The sequence below is a fragment of the Perna viridis genome, chromosome 5, assembly GCF_037379345.1.
Source record: "Perna viridis isolate PV_CMFRI_1.1 ecotype Kerala chromosome 5, ASM3737934v1, whole genome shotgun sequence".
NCBI lineage: Eukaryota > Metazoa > Mollusca > Bivalvia > Mytilida > Mytilidae > Perna > Perna viridis.
The window spans coordinates 30,520,169-30,540,821 of record NC_142449.1 but is presented as its reverse complement, the minus strand read 5'-3'; the positions used below and the strand labels follow the sequence as shown (position 1 = coordinate 30,540,821).

At 31.3% G+C, this 20,653-nt stretch overlaps 1 protein-coding gene across 5 annotated transcripts in view; it reads left to right on the top strand.

Annotated features, from left to right (window-relative positions):
* The window catches only part of LOC148617035 (anoctamin-10-like), a 39,513-nt gene extending 19,104 nt beyond the window's left edge, over positions 1-20,409 (top strand). For 4 of the 5 annotated variants that reach the window (XM_088584319.1, XM_088584317.1, XM_088584316.1 and 1 more), the window contains 10 exons: positions 598-735; positions 2,297-2,419; positions 3,192-3,764; positions 4,159-4,214; positions 5,105-5,179; positions 6,181-6,390; positions 6,863-7,054; positions 8,723-8,857; positions 10,112-10,228; positions 16,102-20,409. In XM_088584319.1, the coding sequence (XP_088440445.1) occupies positions 598-735; positions 2,297-2,419; positions 3,192-3,764; positions 4,159-4,214; positions 5,105-5,179; positions 6,181-6,390; positions 6,863-7,054; positions 8,723-8,857; positions 10,112-10,228; positions 16,102-16,182 (1,700 nt within the window). In that variant the 3' untranslated portion in view covers positions 16,183-20,409. Of the gene's footprint in view, positions 1-597; positions 736-2,296; positions 2,420-3,191; positions 3,765-4,158; positions 4,215-5,104; positions 5,180-6,180; positions 6,391-6,862; positions 7,055-8,722; positions 8,858-10,111; positions 10,229-12,535; positions 12,559-16,101 lie in introns of all 5 variants that reach the window. The other variant, XM_088584318.1, reaches the window with a different exon arrangement.
* Positions 20,410-20,653: the final 244 nt, after the last annotated feature.

The following is a 20,653-nucleotide window of genomic DNA, read 5'->3' as shown; positions in this document are numbered from 1 at the left end:
TTTATCTTTAGCAGTCTTTATATAAGATCAGATTCATGTGGGTATCTTGTTTTAAATTAAGCATGTAAGAACTTCCTTTTTTTTCGGCATTTCATTTGCCCTAATATTTAAGAAGTTAAGACTCTGCAAAGGGAGACAAGTAGGGTAAATGTAACTTATGTAAACAAAAAATTAGATTTTAATGCAACATTCATGGTAAGGTTGAATTTATTTCATAGTACATTTGTATATATTCCACACATTTTACTGTCAGCTCTTTTATTTTGCAAGTGGAGACACCATTTTCAAATTTCACAAATTTGAATCAGTAGAAAGTACAGTGCCTTTCTAAGCCTAGCAGAACTCCTTTAGGGTGTGAACTTTAATGTTTATTTTAGACAAGGAGTTGGTTTACCTAGGTTCATAATACATTTTAACTTATGTGAATGGACTTCATAAAGTGTTTGGTTTAGATAGGTTTTCAGTTTAGTATAGTTTTTACAGGTTTCTTTATCAGACCCCTATGGTATTGTTGATTTGGATTGGTTTAGACAGGTGGCATGTTTATTTTGTTTGGTTTTAAGAGGTTTTATTGTTATAAACTTTGTTTTATTATAGATGATCTGGATTCCTTCCTGACAATGGCAGAGAAGCAGAAGATTATTTTACATGAGATGGAGGCTGTTAGAGCTACAGATGAAGATCCACATATCCCAGGATATGAGACTATAAAATTGTACCCTGGGAAAAGTATTGGTAGGTTTATAAATATGTAATCAAGGGGAATAACTCTGTAAACAAATAATCAAGGTATATTTGGCAGTGAAATAAGTATATGGAAATAGTAATGGCTATGCTCAATATCTTCATTTGCTATGAAACTTACCAATAAATATTTTAATTTCATTGAAACTAATTTTGAATTGCAAATGTTAGTGATTGTAAATAGATGATGGCATTATCATGAGCTCTGTGAGGCTTGTTCATGGTTTTTATTATGTTTTCCACTTTTCAATTTTTGACAATATTGTGAAATATGATACTTAATTGGAAAGACTGCATAACCAAATTATGATCACTAGTGCTGAAGAAGGCCTAGATTTAAAGAGAACTTGTTCAGCGCATATGTTAATCATAATGTATTCCTGGCACAAGTTGTTATATTTTGGACATTCAAGATAACTAACTGATTATCTATCCTGGTTCCCGGGACTATGTTCCAGGTATTAGCTACTAGCAATACACTCTCACAATATATCTGATATTTGTATATGTGTAACATACTGAATATTGCGATCAGGAAACAGTCTACTGATTATCCTACTTATTATATAGATTTTCTTCCTTATTTGTTGCTATTTTCAACATGGTATTCAAATTCAGGGGTTGCTAATTCCTAAAGCCAGACGCCCGGGACTAAAAAAAATTGAACCTCGAACTTGTCGTTTTTCAATGAAATAAGTCCATCTGGCATGGCAAATCTAAAAAAATAAAAAACTCTTTTTTGTAAGATTTTGTTGTCATTATTTGGAACATGTTTTTCGATCTATTCCCTAACCTATAAATAGTTGTAACTTTATTTTTAGAATGGGTATTCACTAGATCGATATATTGATTAATCATTCTCAAGTCTGAATCACACCTGCGCTTGATCAGACACATTTTTGACATACTACAAATTTGATTAATCAAGCGCTGGAATGATAAAGATCAAAGTTTGAGGAAAATATTGTTGCTCAATTACAATACATTGTATCACGGTTAAAAAAATGCAGGCATGGAAAGCTGATGACAAGGCATCAGACCGGGAGTTGGAATCAATTGACACTGTGTCTTCTTCACTGCAAACATAGAAATATACATGAAATTATCAGATAACAAAATTGCATTTATATATCTTACGATTGGGACTTGACAAAACATTGTTCGGGCTTAGTGTACAAAAGATGAAAAAGTCAAGGGCTCGGGTCTTCCCCAAAAAATGTTCAACCCCTGAAATTTTGTGAATGGCAGCTTGATATACATGTTGTGATGTTTTGGCGGGTGAGAGTCCGAGAGTGAAATTACCAAATTTATTTCACAGTGCGAGTTATTGAAAAATTTTTACACAGGACACATTCAGTGAATCACTGCTATTTGTATAACAATGGTAGTTTCATAAAAAAAAAAATTAAACTGAGATTTATCTCCAATTTCAGGCTGTCTGAATGTCATACTTCAAGTTGAGGAAGATTTGCAAAATGTTAAAATTTTAGACTGTTACAAGAGGTTTTTATCTTCAAACATTCCTATGTAAAGCAATATTTTCCTATTACAGTGAAGAAGTTTCTAAGTAGAAAGATAGTAACATCAGTATTTGCTATACACGACGAGGAACACCTTAAAAGATTAGGTGCTGGGTGGTACCAGATGAAATATGCATTTAAACCACAACCAATAGGTGAGAACTGTGTTAACAAAGCTATCGTATATTGAATCATGCATTTTTAGCTAGTGTAACATATGCTTGTCTTATGGACAATAAGTCAAACCCAAAACCCAATCAAATGGATGTCATAATTGTGTACAATGTTCCAGTTTTTTTCAGAAATTGAAATGTTGTTTTGTTTTGTTTTTTGTTGTTTTAGTTGTTAATCAGATGACAAATGTTTCAGGCATTTTTATGTTGCACTATTGTGTTGTAGAATGTATTATGCCAATATAATAATGTTGTGTGTATTTTGATCAAAATACTTTATGATGCAATTTGGAGAATAATTGTGAATTTGAAACTGCAGCAAATTGCCATATATTAAATGCAAAAACTGTGAAATAGATGACAAATAAATTTCTTCATCAACAGTATCTATTATCATTCCCCGTATGAAACAAGGTAAAGTCAGCATGCAATATATTCCCATATTTCAATGAGTAGAATAAATCTTCAAAATCATGACATCATCGATTACTAAAGACACATTTTTAATAAATAAATTTGTAGCATCTGCTATGCAATAAAAGGAAGATAGCATGAACACTCAGAAATATCCCTTGTAGAATATATATACTGCAATGGCAAGCTTGTGCAGTATACATGTAAAATTCTACTTTGGAAATATTTTACATATATCCATGCAATAACCATATATTATGGAATACCAATGTGTCATATCAGTTCAATATATCTGATATATATATGATTGAAATGTAAGTTGAAATTATTTTTATTACAGATAGTATCCAGCACTATTTCGGAGACAAGATTGCCTTGTATTTTGCCTTCCTTGGATTTTACACTATTGCTCTTCTACCTCCTGCTATGATTGGTATAATCTATTGGGTAACATCTTGGCAAAGCATGTACAGAGAGGCAATATTTGCCGTCTTCAATTTAATTTGGGCAACACTATTTTTAGAAGCCTGGAAGCGCTACAATGCAGAACTATCATTCAGGTGGGGAACAACAGATATTGTATCCTCCAAATTTGAAGAGCCGAGGGCAAACTTTTATGGCAAAATGGGCAGGAATGTGGTAACAGGAAAGCCTGAGCCTGTTTACCCTAAGTGGAAGCGAGTTCTACGATTTTACGGTGTTACTGTGCCTGTAGTTGTGTTCTGGTTGATTGTTGCTTTCTATATTATGTTGGGATATTTTTACCTTCAAGCAATGGCAGACAAACAATACGAGAATGATAAATCATGGTTTAACATGGGAGTCCTTTACCTACCAACAGCTATTTACGCAGTTATCATTGGGGTGGTCAACACAATTTACAGAAGTGTCGCAAAGAAGCTCAATGACTGGGGTAAAATGAAACAATAAGATCAACATGATAGACTGTCCAGCTTTCAGTGGATGCTGTATTCACTAATACTAATTGTTATCCTTCATTTGTTAGTTTTAAGACTTCTGTTGAATAGTTAACTTTAATGTCTAGTGGTGCTAAGAGAAGAAATAAAGAGATAATATATCTTGGAAATAGTGACTACTATATCATATGGTCTCTTAATGTAGTAAATAAAATTGTAGAGCAATAAAAATTAGAACATACAGTGAGATAAAAAATTAAAGTTTGCTAGGCAGTATTTTTTTTCTTGAAGTTTACATGCAGTAAGAAAAAAAAACATACATACAGGATCTTAAATTCATGATAAGTGATGCATTTTTAATTAATTTGATTTCTTAAATGTTTTTTCCAGAAAATCACAGGTTACAGTCTTCCTATGATAATCATTTCATCATCAAACTCATTCTTGTAAGTAGTGATGACAAAATACCCTGTATGACATGTTTAACTCCTCTTTCTTGGTATGGTCCATTGAAAAGTCTGATGCAAAATTTTCAGTACTTATGAACAAAATACCCTATATGGCATGTCTAACTCTCCCTTCTAGGTATGGTCCCTTGAAAAGGCCTATGTAAAATTTTCAGTACTTACAGTATGAACAAAATGCTCTGTATGCCATATCTAACTCTCCCTTCTAGGTATGGTCCATTGAAAAGTCCATGCAAAATTTTCAGTGCTTATGAACCAAATACCCTGTATGGCATGTCTAGCTCTCCCTTCTAGGTATGGTCCCTTGAAAAGGCCTACGTAAAATTTTCATGGCATATGATATTTGAATACCAGTACATAATATAAGGCAAAGAAATATGCATGGCAAATTCCATTGCATTCAAAGAAAAAGAAATAACATGATGATTTACCATAAAGTCAGCTGTAAAAAATCTATATTTCATACCAGCCAAAGTACATATCAGGATAATCCCTTTTGGGATTTAGTGTCCAGTTGACAGCCAAATCAGAAAACAGCTCCGGACACTGAATCCCAAAAGGGATTGATATTACTAGGAATATGAATTGTAAGTTATACATGTACATGTTCTGAGGCAAAACAATTTGGAATTTTGATCTTGCACATCAGTCACCTATCAGTTTCATCAACAATAGGTAAAGTATGCAATTACATAAAAAGAATGCCTCCAAACCTCATTGTGAACCACAGATTTAATAAAAGGGTTCATTCTTGATTTAATAGGCATCTTGACTTATTTTTATCAATTTTTTTAATTGGTTATCTTTAATTATGGGGGGGTGTTACTAAAGAAGTGCCATCATTGCAATGTCTTTTTTTTTCTTTTCAGTTTGACTTTGTAAATTGCTTCATTTCGTTGTTCTATGTGGCATTTTATCTCCAAGATATGACATTACTCAGAAGTGTAAGTATTTTGCTAGTAAAATAGATAGGTGGCAAAATGTCAATTAGTTAATAACCAAAGTAGTTCATAATGCTAGAAATAAACCAAAAAGACACTGTTAAGCCTTCACAATGGAGTAGGATTTACCTCACAATGGAGCAGGATTTACCTCACAATGGAGCAGGATTTACCTCACAATGGAGTAGGATTTACCTCACAATGGAGCAGGATTTACATCAACTGAAATTTTTGTTAAGCCTTCACAATGGAGCAGGATTTACATCAACTGAAATTTTTATTAAGCCTTCACAGTGGAGTAGGATTTACATCAACTGAAATTTTTATTAATATCTGAATTAGAAAAATTGATTTGAAAAAAAAACCAATACTGTAAAACATTTATTTAATTAAAAAGGAAAAAAAATCAAAACTGCCAACAAGGTTTAAAAGGTGCCGTACAATTACCCGTATAATTGTAGCATCTGTTTTATGATACTCTCCACCATGTCTTTCAATTTTCTGAACCTTAAAAGTAAGTACAAATATTTTTTAATTATGTCATAATCTACAATAACCAGACCTTTAAACACCATTCTGTGTAAGAAACAGGCAGTGGATGGCACATCATTTTCTTAATTAGGTCTTTTTTGCCTCCATCTAGAAAACCTCTGAACAGCTCTTTTAAGTTTGTCCTGAAGCATGTGTGACATACCGATAGATAGTTCTTTACTATTAATAAAGGGAAAAAGTAAGGAAAATTTTCCCTTATTTTTCCATAGTGCATTTCAAAACTAAATTTGATGTATCTATGTCTTAAAAAGGCAAATTTTACAAACACTTGATGATTAGCTTTAGAGGTTATGAGGTATGAATACTTTGATAATGCAATTAAATCTCTGCATTTTTTTCTTCATGTGCTACACCTTATACACGTTTTGCCTGATTCTTAGACAGAGAAGTACCTAAATGTGTTTAAATTGTTTTTAATGCAATCAGCACGATTGTCATTATCTCTTCCTTAGCATCTCGCTGCTTTACTCATTACCCAGCAAGTGATAGGACAAATCAAGGAAGCTATGGTTCCCTTTATATTCATGAGGAGAAGGAAACGTCAGGTTGATGAGCTGTTGAAGAAGACCGCTACTGTAGAGAAAGTGGAATACTTCAACAATGAAGTAGATGATGCTCTACAGAAACAGGTCAACTTGGAGTCCACCATGGATGAATATGAAGTTTGTATTTAGAAGCATGTAATATTTATATTGATATAAAATTGCAGTGGCAAATCCAAATTAGGTTCTTGGGCTGAAACCTCCCCCCTTTTTGTTGGAAAATATTTTTGATTTTGTGCAAAATTTGGGCAAAAGAACAGGTACTAAATAGCCTGGAAACCTTCCATCTTAGAATTTCTAGATGTGCCCTTGAAATGGATTAACTATCGTGTAATAATTTTTTTTGTATAAAAATTTATCCAACAATAGCTTTCATACTACAATTTGACAATACTATTTTTTTCTATCTGTGAAATGATACAAAAATGGTAAACTTAAAAAAAATCTCTTTAATATGAACAAATCTGTATGGAAGAATTTCTGATTCTTGCAAAATCAAAACAATTCATTCTGTAGGACTGTCAAAATTTGGAACTATGGAGATCAATATTTCCTCTTCAATTTTTATTCTTAACATTTTATTTTTTCCTAGGGTACCTTGGATGATTACCTAGAGATGTTTCTACAGTTTGGTTATGTTTTCTTATTTTCATCTGCCTTCCCTCTGGCAGCTGTATGGGCATTACTGAACAATGTTACGGAAATCAGATCTGATGCATTTAAAATGTGCAAAGTGTTTCGACGTCCCTTTGCTGAAACTGCCTCAAATATTGGTGCTTGGCAGGTATAGTAAAATATCTGTTGATTTTGAAAATAGATGTTAATGTATTGACAGTTTCACAATTCAGTTGTTCAAGAAATAGAATAATCGTTTGAAAAACAATATATATAACATGCCATGAAATTTGTTTCACCATGAGAAGTGAACTTGATTAAAACCAATAAATTCGTAAAATTAGACAATATGCTTGCTAATGAATAATCTGTGATGGTCGTTGCAATGGTTTATTTTTCTTTGATTTGTCACTTGCTTGGTAATGAGTAAAGTGTCTTTTTTTAATCAGGAAATTTCAATAAGCAATCAAGGCCTTAAAGTTGTAATAAAAATGATTAATTTTATAGAAGATGGCAAGTAATGAATAAATCATATACAATTACTGTGAAAGTACTTTAATTTGTGGATACCAATTTTCGTGCATAGGGAAGAAACATCAGTTCGTGGATTCATTGATTTGAGTTTTGATGGAAATCTCTTTTTCAATAGGAACCAAATTTCATGGTTTAGCCTACCCATGAAAACCACAAAAATTGGTACCCAATGAACAATAGTACTTTCACTAGGCAAACAGTATCACTGAAGTTTGTCAGGCATCATTGTATGGTTACCCTAAATCATCCAGTTGACAGTTTAAAAACATTATTAATCAGCATTATAATGTCAAACATGTTAAAAAAAATCAGTTCAAGTCTTTTGACATGGTTAATAGGTTCCATGTGGACCCATTTAGATTGTATTTTCTGAGTACAGTCTGAGGATTATAAAATCTAACAGTTCCATATGATATATTAAGTGAAGTACATTTGGACCAGAGCAGTTTTAATCTTGATTGATGTTTAGAAGTATCAATTATATGATATTAAAAAATTGAAATGTGGTGTCATTATATATTGTACATGCACAATTGATATATTGCTTCAGACACAAGATGTATCCTAAAAGAGTTATTAAGTGAACAAAGAATATAGCAGTAATTAAGTAGCACTCCAGCTAAGGATCATGCAAAATGTGATTCATGGGTGAAAGGCCTACATATTTTTATTTTTGATATTATGTTTGAAATGTTGTAGTAAACAGAAATTAACATGGTTTTTCATATAACCCGTGCTCTTAGGAGATAAAAATTATATAGAATGCACAGTAGTTTTCAAAATTAAGGGAGGTAACTCTGTAAATGGCGCTCAAATACAATAAAATCTACTTGATTTCCAATTTGGATTATCTCCTAAGAGCAGGCATATTTGAATGAATAATTACACATTTCATAGTATAGACCCATAAAACAACTTAATTACAAAAATAAAAATATGTAGCCTTTTTTGGGGTGTATCGCATTTTTCAGATTTTGCATGATTCTTACAAAGACAGCCACTTAAAAAAATATATTGCAAGAATACAGACTTGACAGGGAAAATGGACACATACAACGAAGAACATAAAATTACTATTAAAAGTAACTTGTACAAAGAAATAAAAATGAATGTGCAACTTTGACTACACTAAAAACTAGGACCATGGACAATGGACAATGGCAGGTTAAGTGTGCTCTGCTTTTCAAGAAATACCTGCCAAGTTGGAGCATATTTCTAGAAATCATGTGGTCAGAGGAACTAATGAAAAGCACTGAATATTACACCATATGTAATGTTATACAATAACTTTGTTTTTCATCAGCTTGCCTTTGAATTGATCAGTGTAATGGCTGTTATCACTAACTGTGCCTTGATTGGGATGAATCCTGAAGTAAAGAAACTCTTGCCTACTGATATCACACCTGTTAATACTCTTCTCATATTTGTTATTGTTGAGGTAAGTCCTGTTTACATAGATGGATCTAGGCATAAACAAAGCCTAGTGTTATAGTCAACTTTCACATTCACTTCCGTTCAGGAAAAGTTCTTTATTTATATAGAGGTCAACAGGTGTAAGATCTGAGACTTTGCAATGGGAGCCAAGGGAAAAGATACTTAAACTGATTAATACAAAGAATTTTTAAATGATTAATATATTATAGAAGCATTTCAGATATTTTTGTTTTTCGGGCATATTTCTTGAAAACTAACTATTCTTGTTGCCTTTAAATCATCCTCACCAAGTCAGGGTTTTGCGTCCACCCTCACTCCCTCAAACCCCTGACATCATTCATTCATATTTAGCGGGTATCATCCAGCGCCATCTAGTGAGTTACTTAAATTTAACCCAGATCCAAAATCCAATCAAATCACTCATAATAGAAACTCTTCGATATAAATTACAACCTGGCTACACATAACGTCATTTTTTTTTTTCAGGAAAGACTCAAAACAGAATCAACAGTTATCATTTTTACTCATATTGCATCATTTGTGACATCATACAACTTTCAGTTACTATATCGGATCGTCCATTACCTCGTATTATTGTTTATCTTTCCACAGACATTTTATGTTAAATCGATTTTCATTGGTGCTTCTCACCTGGAGAAGCAACCAATCAGAATTGGCTGGACGATACCCGCTAAATATGAATGAGTGATGTCAAGGGTTTGAGGGAGCGAGGATGGACGCAAAACTCTGACTTTGGAGGATGCCTTTAAAACTGGTTTCCTTTCTTTGTTTAGTATGATTCCACCAGCTTCAAAGTAAATGGCAAATGTGAATTCATCTGTTATACCACTTGTGATTCTTATTTAGTACCTAGAAATTATTCAAATTGAAATGATTCTAATTTTAGTATGTTTTTGACAGTTCAAATTATTTTTTGTACCCTTAGTAAATTTTTAAGTGGTATACAGTGATTGATAACTTTTATGTAGTTTCCAGGTGACAATCATACACAAAGAAGTGAACCTCAAATCCCAGGCCAAGATCATTTGTGGTCATTATGGATAATTTCATTCTGCAATATATCTGTTGTCCTCAGAATAACTTTTCAAGTATTCTGTTTTGGGTTTAATGTCAGGCAAATTGTCTCTTGGGCATTTTTTTTAGAATCCCTGTTTTATGATAAAAACTGAAACAATTTTATGAAATATTAGATCCATTAAAAAAACTTTGACAACTTACAATGGCTCTTGTTTTTCAGCATATTATTTTAGCTATCAAGTTTGGAGTTGCTTACTTCATACCAGATACACCAAAATGGGTACAAATAGAGCTTGCTAAAGTTGCCTACAAGTCTAAACAGGCTCTTCATAAAGAGGTAGGGTAAAGGAAGATTTCCTAGGAATGTATGATGCATTAGAATAGTCTTTAGTAGGAAATATTCCAAGATTTTATATTCATCTTGTTAATGGTTCATTAAATAGGCAACTCAAGTTGAACCAAAATTGTACTGGAGTTGTATAATGCTGATTTATTTTCGTGCAACGACTGAACTTTGTACCCTTTTCATTTATACCCCCACTCATTGAGCGGATGGTCAATTGGAATCACCTTGTCTGTCCTAATTTTTTTGCAGTTATGTCTTCTCTCAATGAATGGATTGATTTCAAATTTGGTGCTTGGTTTTTTTATAGATGGGGCATAAGTTGTAAGTTATTTTGTTTGTTGTCCAATATCAACTTTCAGTGGGGGTATACCTAGCACCACAAACCTGGCAACTTCATGTTTTATTTTGTATGATATATGCCCCAAAAAAATATCTATTTCCTGCTACCCTACCTACCCTACTTTTTGTAGTTATCCTAAACTCTTATGGCTATTTTGGCTCAAGCACTGTTGAAGTCTAGATTGTTTCTCCATTAACTCAATGTTATTGGTTTTCAATCTTTTTAAAACCAACCCAATTTTTTTTCTTCCTGGTAGCGGGAAACAAGAGTATAATTGTTTTGGCCTTATAACTCATCTTTAATAGAAAAAAAACAGGGAGGTTGAGGGAACTTATATGTATCAAATCAGATATTTACGAAATCAATTTTAATTTTTTTCCCACACATTAATAATCTCATTACCATGTCACAAAATTTTATCAACATGGAAGATACTTAACTGATGTTAATACTTGATGGTCATGTTCATATATCACTGTTCACTATGTGGCCAAATAAAATTATACGTCTGTTTCCTGTTACCTGACTCAAATCTGGACCCCCCTGACTGACTCATTTTTAAGTTAACAAACCACAAAAAGTACTATTTTACAGATGATAGTCTATTTCTGTTACTTAAAAGTCCAGATGGTCAGCAAGATGTTTTTTAAAGTTGTTTTCGATGAAATCAGGAAGTAAATAAAATAAGATAAATCCTGACCTACTGACCCTTTTTTCTGACATATAGCAGGAAACAGAGGTATAGTTTTATTTGACCTCATTCCCAAGTAGGAAATGTTAAACTGCTACGCTTTTAAATGGTGTAGACATATTTTATTTTTTCCCATACACTAAAAGGCAGTGACCATGTTTCTAGATTGGATGCTTCTTCAAAAATTTCACAATTTTTCTTCTTCCCACTGGAAAGTTTTTGAGTTTGGCATGAAAGATAACTTTTTTACATCAATAAATCCACCCGATGAAAATACAAATAACTACTAAGCAAGGCCAAAATTTTGTTTGCCAAATTGAAATACAAGAGTCCTCTTCTGATGTCTGAAATTTTCTCAATTTTTCAATGGACAAAGCTGTTTGATAGTAAAAAAATAACTAAATTTGATATGTTTGTTAGAAGTTTGTTATTGTTTTAGATACTTCCTAGGTAGGTAAAAATTCAGAACCGTTCACAATAAGCCAACTATGGCACTTTTGCATATTGCATCAGATTCCCATATTATACATGTACTATGCACTGACAAATTATTCACCTTTCAGTTCAATACACATTCATAGACATATATACACACATTATAATTTTATCTATTCAAACATTTTACTTATAAGAAAATTAGAATAAGAATTTGTAAATTGAATTAAGACTTATTTATATTCAGTTATGAATATATACCAATCTTCCCATGTTTCTAAAATACTTTATTTTGCATGACTCAAACTAAATTCTTGATTCTCAAGCCATTTATCATGAAATTAAAATAAGGTGAGACCTTACCTCTCTGTGGTCTCCCTCTTGAAAATTGGACTGCAGGGATCTCTATGATAACGAAAACAACTTTTACTAGTTAATACTTAACCATTATGAAATTGCAAAAGAATAATTAGGCACTTTTAAGGAGGTTGACCTAGGATAAGGACATAACTCTTACAAATCATTGGAATGTTTGTGTAAAGCATTTTACATCTATCTCTTCTGAGCATCAAAGTAACTTGGATTGATTTCTTTCTATTTCAAATGAAAGCTTGATAGGCTTTGTTGAAATTGAATATGATGCAAACATATCACTGATTTCGAGAGTTATGTCCCTTACCCCATGTCTACCTCCTTGAAAGAGGTATATAGGACTGGGAGATGACTTGAGAACCAAGTAACTACTTTTATTTGGCCTTAAAATCTTGTAGTATTCTATGATAATCTGTTTTGTTGCTTTAATATCACCCATGTTTGATTTTTTGGCATGCAGACCAGTGGCAAAATCAATCGGAGGTAGTTTCTTTTTTTTCTTTATTTTATTTCCCTGCTTTGCTTGTGGATGACTGTCATGATATGCACATCTATTTCATGAAATGTCTGGTAAACACTTGACTACGGGTGTTGTTGGCATATTCAACTACTCTTTTGAATAAGAGGTCAAGAAGGGAAAATCAGTATTTTATTCAAACTCATGTAGAATGATTATAAAGGGACAACACCCCCCAAAAATTGAATTTTTAAAAATTTTTCTTGCTCTGATTGAAAAAAATATATAGGCTTCCTTAGGAAAATCCCAGCTTGTATTTTTCAATCAGAATTCTGATATCTCTTATGGTTTTGGAGTTATAAGGGATCAAAGGGACCACACCCCCAAAAACTTTTTTTATTTTTGCTCCAATTTCAAAACTTTATTTTATTAGATTCAACATGAAAACCCCTGCCTGCAGAATTAATCAAAGTTCAGATATCTCTTACAGTTTTGGAGTTATAAGGGGTCAAAGTGATCTCACCCCCAAAAAATCAATTTTTTTTTAAATTTTTGCTCCAATTTAAAAAAAAATATATTTCTTTTATTCCTTAGTAAAATCCCTTCTGAAATTAAATTCATTTTTTATTTATTTATTTATTTTTTAAGAAAAAAAATTATTTGGGTTTTATCATACTGTCTGCACCAGACTGAAGTGTTCTAGCTAGTTAAAAAGGGGGAGATAACCAACATCAAAACTGACTACTACTTGATTAATTACCTGAATTTGGCTATGAAGAAGGTTTCAATATTTTTTCAGTAATTTCAACTTTCAAAGCAATATATAATGAAGTCACTCTTACCTTTCAATTTCAACTATTTTGTCTTCAAATATCTAATATAAGCCAATATATTTTGTTAGAGTTTCTGAAGCTTGAATGTAAGATTTATTATCAAATCGCCCTCTACCCTTCACCAGAGAAAGGATTACAAGTATTGTCATGCATTTACTCTTTCAGCTTTATCTCTCATTTTAACATCTAGCTTGAACACTTCCTCATCATCCATTCTGTGAACCATTTTGTAGGTCTTAAGCCTTGGTACCACAAAAAAAATCGTTAAGCTTAATTTTTTATTCTTAACAATTAAAACTCTTGTGTTTGTTTGTTTGGTTTTTTTTATATAACATTTAAGCTATCATATTTTATAACATTTGAGCTATCATATTTTATAACATTTGAGCTATCATTTTTTATAACATTTGAGCTATCATATTTTTTTTAGTTTGTGGAACTTAGGTCAGCATGTTTGTGTATTGTGTTTGTATGAATACCAATTGTATGAATTTTGTAGTGTAGTAGCTAGCTTGTTTTTTACATAAGTTTAGAAGGTTTCATTGGTTGTTAGTATCTTAGATTATTTACTTGATGTTGTATGGCTTTCTGTTAAGTATTGGTTTTCATCTCTATGTTTGCCAGGCAACAGTTATTGATGGACACCTATGTCAAATTACATTCAAGTTTTGTAACATTTTTAGTCACCATTTTTTCTAGCCCTTGTCAGCCATTTTGTTTTACAAATTTATCAACAAGAGTTATGGGACTTAGTTATTACTACAGGAAGACTTGTCTAAGGCGGTTAGGTTACATTCAGATTTTGTAGGATTGTTAGTCATCATAAGTGTTTATTCTACCTTTGCACCATTTGTTCTAAAAAAAAAAACTGTTCACCTTTTTTTCTTCTGCATGTCACTTTTGATGGATATTTTGTATAAGAACATTTTTATTTTTTGTTTTACTCCTTTTTTTTGACAGGGATTGGGCATTATTAAATTTAAATAATATTGCAGATTTTCTATAAAAAATATCATTTGATTTTTTACTTAGAAAATTTCAACAATCAGAACTTTCTTTCTCTTTATTCAATCGATATAAAAGCAGTCTTTTAAGGTTTTAAAAAACTAAATGAGCTGAAACCCTCTATTTTTAGTTTTATATTTTTCATATTCATGGATGAACATGTTTTTGGATATACCTTTTGTCTTAATGTTTTTATTCCATTTGACCCCAGCAAGCATTTTGTATATTTTTGTGGGCTTTGACTTTATTTGCAGTGGGATATATGCTACTATGCAATGGTTTATAAATAATACTTGCGTTTTCAATTCAATAATTCAACTGCATTCAGGCGTGGATCCAAAGACTGGCTTACGGGGCTTACACTCCCCATAAATCATAATATTTCTTGCCTTGCTTTGCACGGTATTTAATTCAGTTAACACCCCCCACCCCCCCACCCCCAACTAAAATCCTGGATCTGCCCTTGGCATTAATTTTTGTTATACAACATGCTCTACCAGACTGGGATGTGTTATCCTTTGCATTTTTCTGTTGTCACTTATTCTTTATGTTATTTTTTTTGTATTTTACTGCTTTGACTTAGACATGCAATGAAACTTATTGAAACTTGAATGCCAATAACTTATATGGAACTATAAAAGGATATAAATTTATACAGGCAAACTATTTTCACATGATTTTGACATGAAATTGAATACACAAATTATATGAATTTCATATATTTGTCTCATGGGTTAACCTTGATCAGCTGATTGCTTCTCAATGATTATTTACCAATCATAAAAAAAAACTTTGCCATTATACCTGTTTAGACAGCAATTAATACCATTTGTCATATTTATGGCTCTTCTAATTAACAAAATGACATTAAAAGATGAAAAGGCACAAAGGCTTTTTGTTCAAGTTAAAAGGGCTTGCAAGAAAGGTGCAGTACCTTTCTAAATTGGGCTAATCCGACCACTGTGAAGTTCATGTGAATTGAGCCTTCATATGAAACTTTCACATGAAAATCATGTTAAGTGAAGTTCATGCGAATGGAGCATTCATATGAAACGTTCACATGAAAATCATATAAAGTAAATTTCATGTGAGGCTTGATTCACGCAAATTTCATGTGAACCATTTTTACCTCTAACACTTCATTTTCAAGAGAGTTTTTTTAACAATATATTTAGTACATATTTGTAACTTAAAGAATAAAAAACATAAAGTCTCATCATGTGTATCATTTGTAATTCAGATGCAGTTTTATGAAGTTTGTCTCCCTTTCAAAGCATCTAATAAACATTTTTTTCATGCACGTTACCTATTCACACCCTTCATAAAAATATTAGGTTCTTGCTTTTCTGCACAGCCAAAATTGCAAAATATGATAATCATATGATTATTGACATATGAAAGTCATATGATTATTGGCAATAATGATAGTCAAATGATTCTCATATGAAAATGTTTGCTTGAAAACATGATTGTCATATAATAACCATCATATAATAATCATGTTACTGAAGCATATGTTAATCATACCAAGTTTGATTCAAACGATAATCATATGTTAAATTTCGTGTACATGATATGATTCTCTTGTGCAGCTTATTTGGCTGTGTAGATCCATTAGTATGTTCTGTTAATTTTAAACTCTACATGATTGTTACAAATGGAAAGAAGACATTTAGGTTATAGTTTGGGAAGTACATTTTTTTATACTTCAATTAATAATCTATTTTTCAGAGACTGGATGCCTCTACCAGCAAAAGATTGAAAGTTCAGAGAATGATGTCCAAAGAAACAGCAAGACAAACAGATCTTTAAATTTATTTATATATTTTTAAAATAGTCATAAATTGATGAATTTTTTTTCATTTGACTGAATTTTTTTTTCTTGGAAAGTTAGTAACTGCTGTTTTTATATGTCAGTTGTTGTTGTTTGCATTTTCTCACTGCTGGGGAAGGAAATTATTCCATCACATGTGGAATTTGTGGTAGCAATAAATTAAAATAGAATAACTAATTGGAAAGTGTGAGATACCAAAATATGATCTTGTTCCGCGCCCATTTTAATTTGAGTGCGCTCATGGCACGGGTGATTATATTTTGACGAGGGATAGATATACATGTTGTGATGTTTTGTGAGGTTTTGGCAGAAGAAAGTCGGAGAGTGAAATCACCAAATTTATTTCACAGTATGAATTATTGAAAATTTTTACACATGGAACAGTATGTAAATCACTCCTATCTATATAATAATTGTATTTATACAATCTTCAAATTGCAGAAGAAAATTAGAACCTTAGAAAATCAATTACAACAAAAATATTTACCTTCAAATTCTTTTCATGTACTCGGCTTTTGATGAAAACTCATTAATAAGGACAAAATTTTTGTAAAGCGCCTATACAATTGAAGGAATAGAAATTCCAAGTACACATGAAAAAGAAGTTCTTTTCAAAGTAAGACCAAGAACTTATTAAAGTAAAGTCATAGGCACAAAATCAGTCTTTTTTTTTTAATATATATTGCTTTATGAATCTTTGTTTATTTACCAAACAAGCACCAGAGAATGCTAGATGAGATTTTAATGTTTCACCAGTAAGATCAAGTTTTTCATTATGTTTCATTAATTTTCATTGCTGTATCACCTTAGTATTCTCAGGAATTGTTTACATATTTTACAGTAAATTTTTGACTTAAGTGTAAGCATTTGTAAGAATAGGGCAAACTGAGAAAAATCAGAAACATCCATGTCAAAAACCCACCAATTTGTCAATGCAATACTACTCAAGGATACTTTCTCTATTTGGAAAGACTGTTATTTGATCTCAGCATCACTGGCTATGCTGAGAAAGTTTTCAGTAGAATCTTGGAAAAATGAGTTGTCTGTTCTTGAAACATTCATTTTAAGTGTATTTCATTGAAATTGGAACTCAATGGTCCAGCATGATTTGAAAAAATCTTCGTCAGTTTTCCTTGATCCTGATGGTGCAAATAGTCAAATTGCACTATCAAAATGATGTTTTTTTTCATACCATGTTTCACCCACTGCCTGATCTTACAGAGACTGACACTTAAGCACTTGTTTTGAATATAATTTTTACATTTTACTTACCAATAACCTTACTAGTCTATTAATTAGGATATCCTAGCATCTGTCAAAAATTTATGAAAAAGTTATATTTCATTGAAGGCATTAATAGTAAGGTTTTGAAACTTTAAAATAATTGTGCTTTTTTTGCATCTTATTGCAAAGCTTTACTTGAATATAAAAATGGCAATTTGTGTGTTGTATTTGAATTTGTCTTTTAGCTTGCCAAATGAGAATGCTCATTACATTTGCCTTTGATGTAAATTTGTAGTAAGTATCTTCTGTTAGTGCTTTGTTTTGTCTGTAGAGACACAAAATTGCTGTTTCAGGTAGGGTAATGGTATATGTGTATATTAGCTATGAGGTACAAGTCATTGTAAGAATCTGGCAATATTTGTTAAAACTTAAAAAAAAAAAACCTAGACATATTTGCACTCAAAGTGGTCTTGTATATTATATTTTTATCTTTACATCTGTACAGATTTTTTTGGTTTTTGACAGTTTTACTGTTTGTATTACATAATAAAATTATCAAGGCTCATTTTTCTGAAGACTAGGCTAAATTTGATCATTATTTCTGTGGAACAAATAGCAAAAATACAATAGAAGTTTTTTCCTTTGTATTAATATTTCACCCACTGCCAGATTCTTATACAGGCTTGCATTTACAATAGAGATATTAGGATTTATCAAGCTACTTAAGTATGTATTGTGTATAATTATTAGTTTTGTCTAGTTTTAATGGGATACATTGGAAACAAAAATGGTTTGTTGAACTTGATGAAAAAAATTTTGCACTTCTTGCTTTAAGAATCAGGCAAAATGAGGGAAAAAAACAGAAATTTTATTACATAATTCAAGCTATTTTACCTCATAATCTCCAGAAATTACTCTCAAAATGTTTGTAAAGTGTACCTTTTTAAGATATTAATAGGTCAATTTAGTTAAATCCACTATAAAAAAAATGGCAGGAAAATTTTCCAGCATTCATTTCTATATAAGAAGTTAAAAAAAAGTCAGGATTAATCTAAATAGCTTTTAAGTTGTTTTTTTAGATGTATTGAATATGTTTGAGGCAAAAAAAAACCGAATTGAGAAAAATGATGTGCCACTCACTGCCTGATTCTTTTTATGCAATACTTTAAACATATACTTGGCATTTACAGCAGAACTAAAAGGGAGAAGTTCCTCTTCGGATTAGATATAGTAAGTAATTGCTGTTCAACAATTTTGAAAACGAGACTTCATTGAAATGAAAAGTTTCGATTTTTTTCTTAATTCTGATGTATTTGGTTCTGTTGTTGATCCATTTAATTTCACACATTTGTTATTAATTAATTTTAAGTTAACATGTGCAATATTGTCTTTACAGTTTTGTATTTTAGTTTTGTAGACTTTTATTTGCTTAAGACCTTCACTTTGTTGGCCTCTCTTCATTTTTTAAGGGTATAAAAAGTTTTTACAAAATGAAGTGCTTCATTTCATCCATTAGATTCAAGCTGCTGCTAAAGTTTTATTTTAGCCATGTTTTGTTCTTAAAGATATTGACTTGGAGCAGAATCATTTTTGTATCAAATCTGCTGAAATTTTCATTTTTTTTTTTTTTTTCAAGATTGCCAGATTGTAAATCTTTCATTTATATACAATATGTTGTGTTGATGTTACATACACACACTTCTGAAAAGAATTAGAAAAAAAAAAAAATTTGTTTTTAAAGATAAATTATAAGGAATATCGTCATTTCTGGAGATGTGGCTACGCTTTGACCTGCCTGGATTCATCTATATAGATATTTGTATGACAAGTTAAAGGTCATATTTACCAAAGTGTTTATTTTCCGTAAAGGCTTAGTTTTACTTTAATTTTCTACGCTGTGTTAAAATACATGTGGATGTTTTTAAAATGCCACAGGATTTATTTTTCTGTTTTTTTTTCTCACAAGAATAACTGAAATTGTTTCCAGTTACACCCGACATAAGGTTACCTTATGTTATCCTATATGAAGCTCACAACTACCACAAGATGACTAAAACTTGCAAGTAAAGGGAACAGTGTTTGATGAATCAACTCCAATCCTACCAATTTAACTTAATGTGGAAGTACTTTAATTTGTGGATACCAATTTTCGTGGATCAGGGAATAAACACAAATTTCGTGGATTCTTGAATTCGTGGTTTCAATGTTTTCAGTTATATACATTAATGAGAATCTCCAATTCGCTGGGAACCAAATTTTATGGTTAGGCCTACCCACGAATACCACGGAAATTGGTACCCCACGAACAATAGTACTTTCACAGTATTGAAAGAAGCCTTAATTTTTCAGCCAGTTGTCCTATTGTCATTTACTGCTTTTGTTACATATCTTTATAAATTGTCTTCATTTATTTATCTAAATTTATAATTATATATTATTTAATGACTAAAAATGGACTGTTAATTGTTATACATATAATTGTCTAATAAGCAAATATTTCAGGGGGTGTCCATGCAAAAAACAGGCAGTGGGGGGCACATGTCAGTTTTTTTTGTTTTTTTTTAATATTTTCAGTTTTTTTTATATCACAAATGTATCCTTACTCAAAGTTGAATGTTGGTTTTTCAATAACTGCAACAATGAAAAAAAATAAATACATAGGAAGCATTTAAATTCATTGAAAGAAGGAAGATAACTTTAATTTGTACAAAATCTTGTTGCTTTGTAAAGGAACTTTAAAACCATTGTCTGAGCTATCCATTATCAAATTAAAACAAACCTTATATTCTTTGACATATGTATGTGATAGAAGCATTACATTGGAACAAAAAAATCAGTTGGATTAAATTTACCCTGTGTCACCCATAAAAGACCTACCTGTTTTTTATATAGACAGCCTTTTCATAGTTAATTAGTTACAAATGTATTCAGCATTGTATGTAGTTACCTTGTTATTTGATAAAAAAAGTTTTTAAGAGTTATCTCACTTTTTTACTTATATTTTCACAGGGTAAAATATCAATCCAAGTTTTGCTTTCGTAACTCAACTAGTTTAATTTTCACCAATCTTTATTACTGAAAATACATTGTGTAATGTATTTTAAAATCGTGTAAATGCAAAAGGTTTTCATGAAACGTTAGTGATAGAAAAGGGACAATTTAACTCTTATGATTGCATATCAGAAAATACATTGGGAAGCGTCAGACATCCTCTGTATGCGTGTT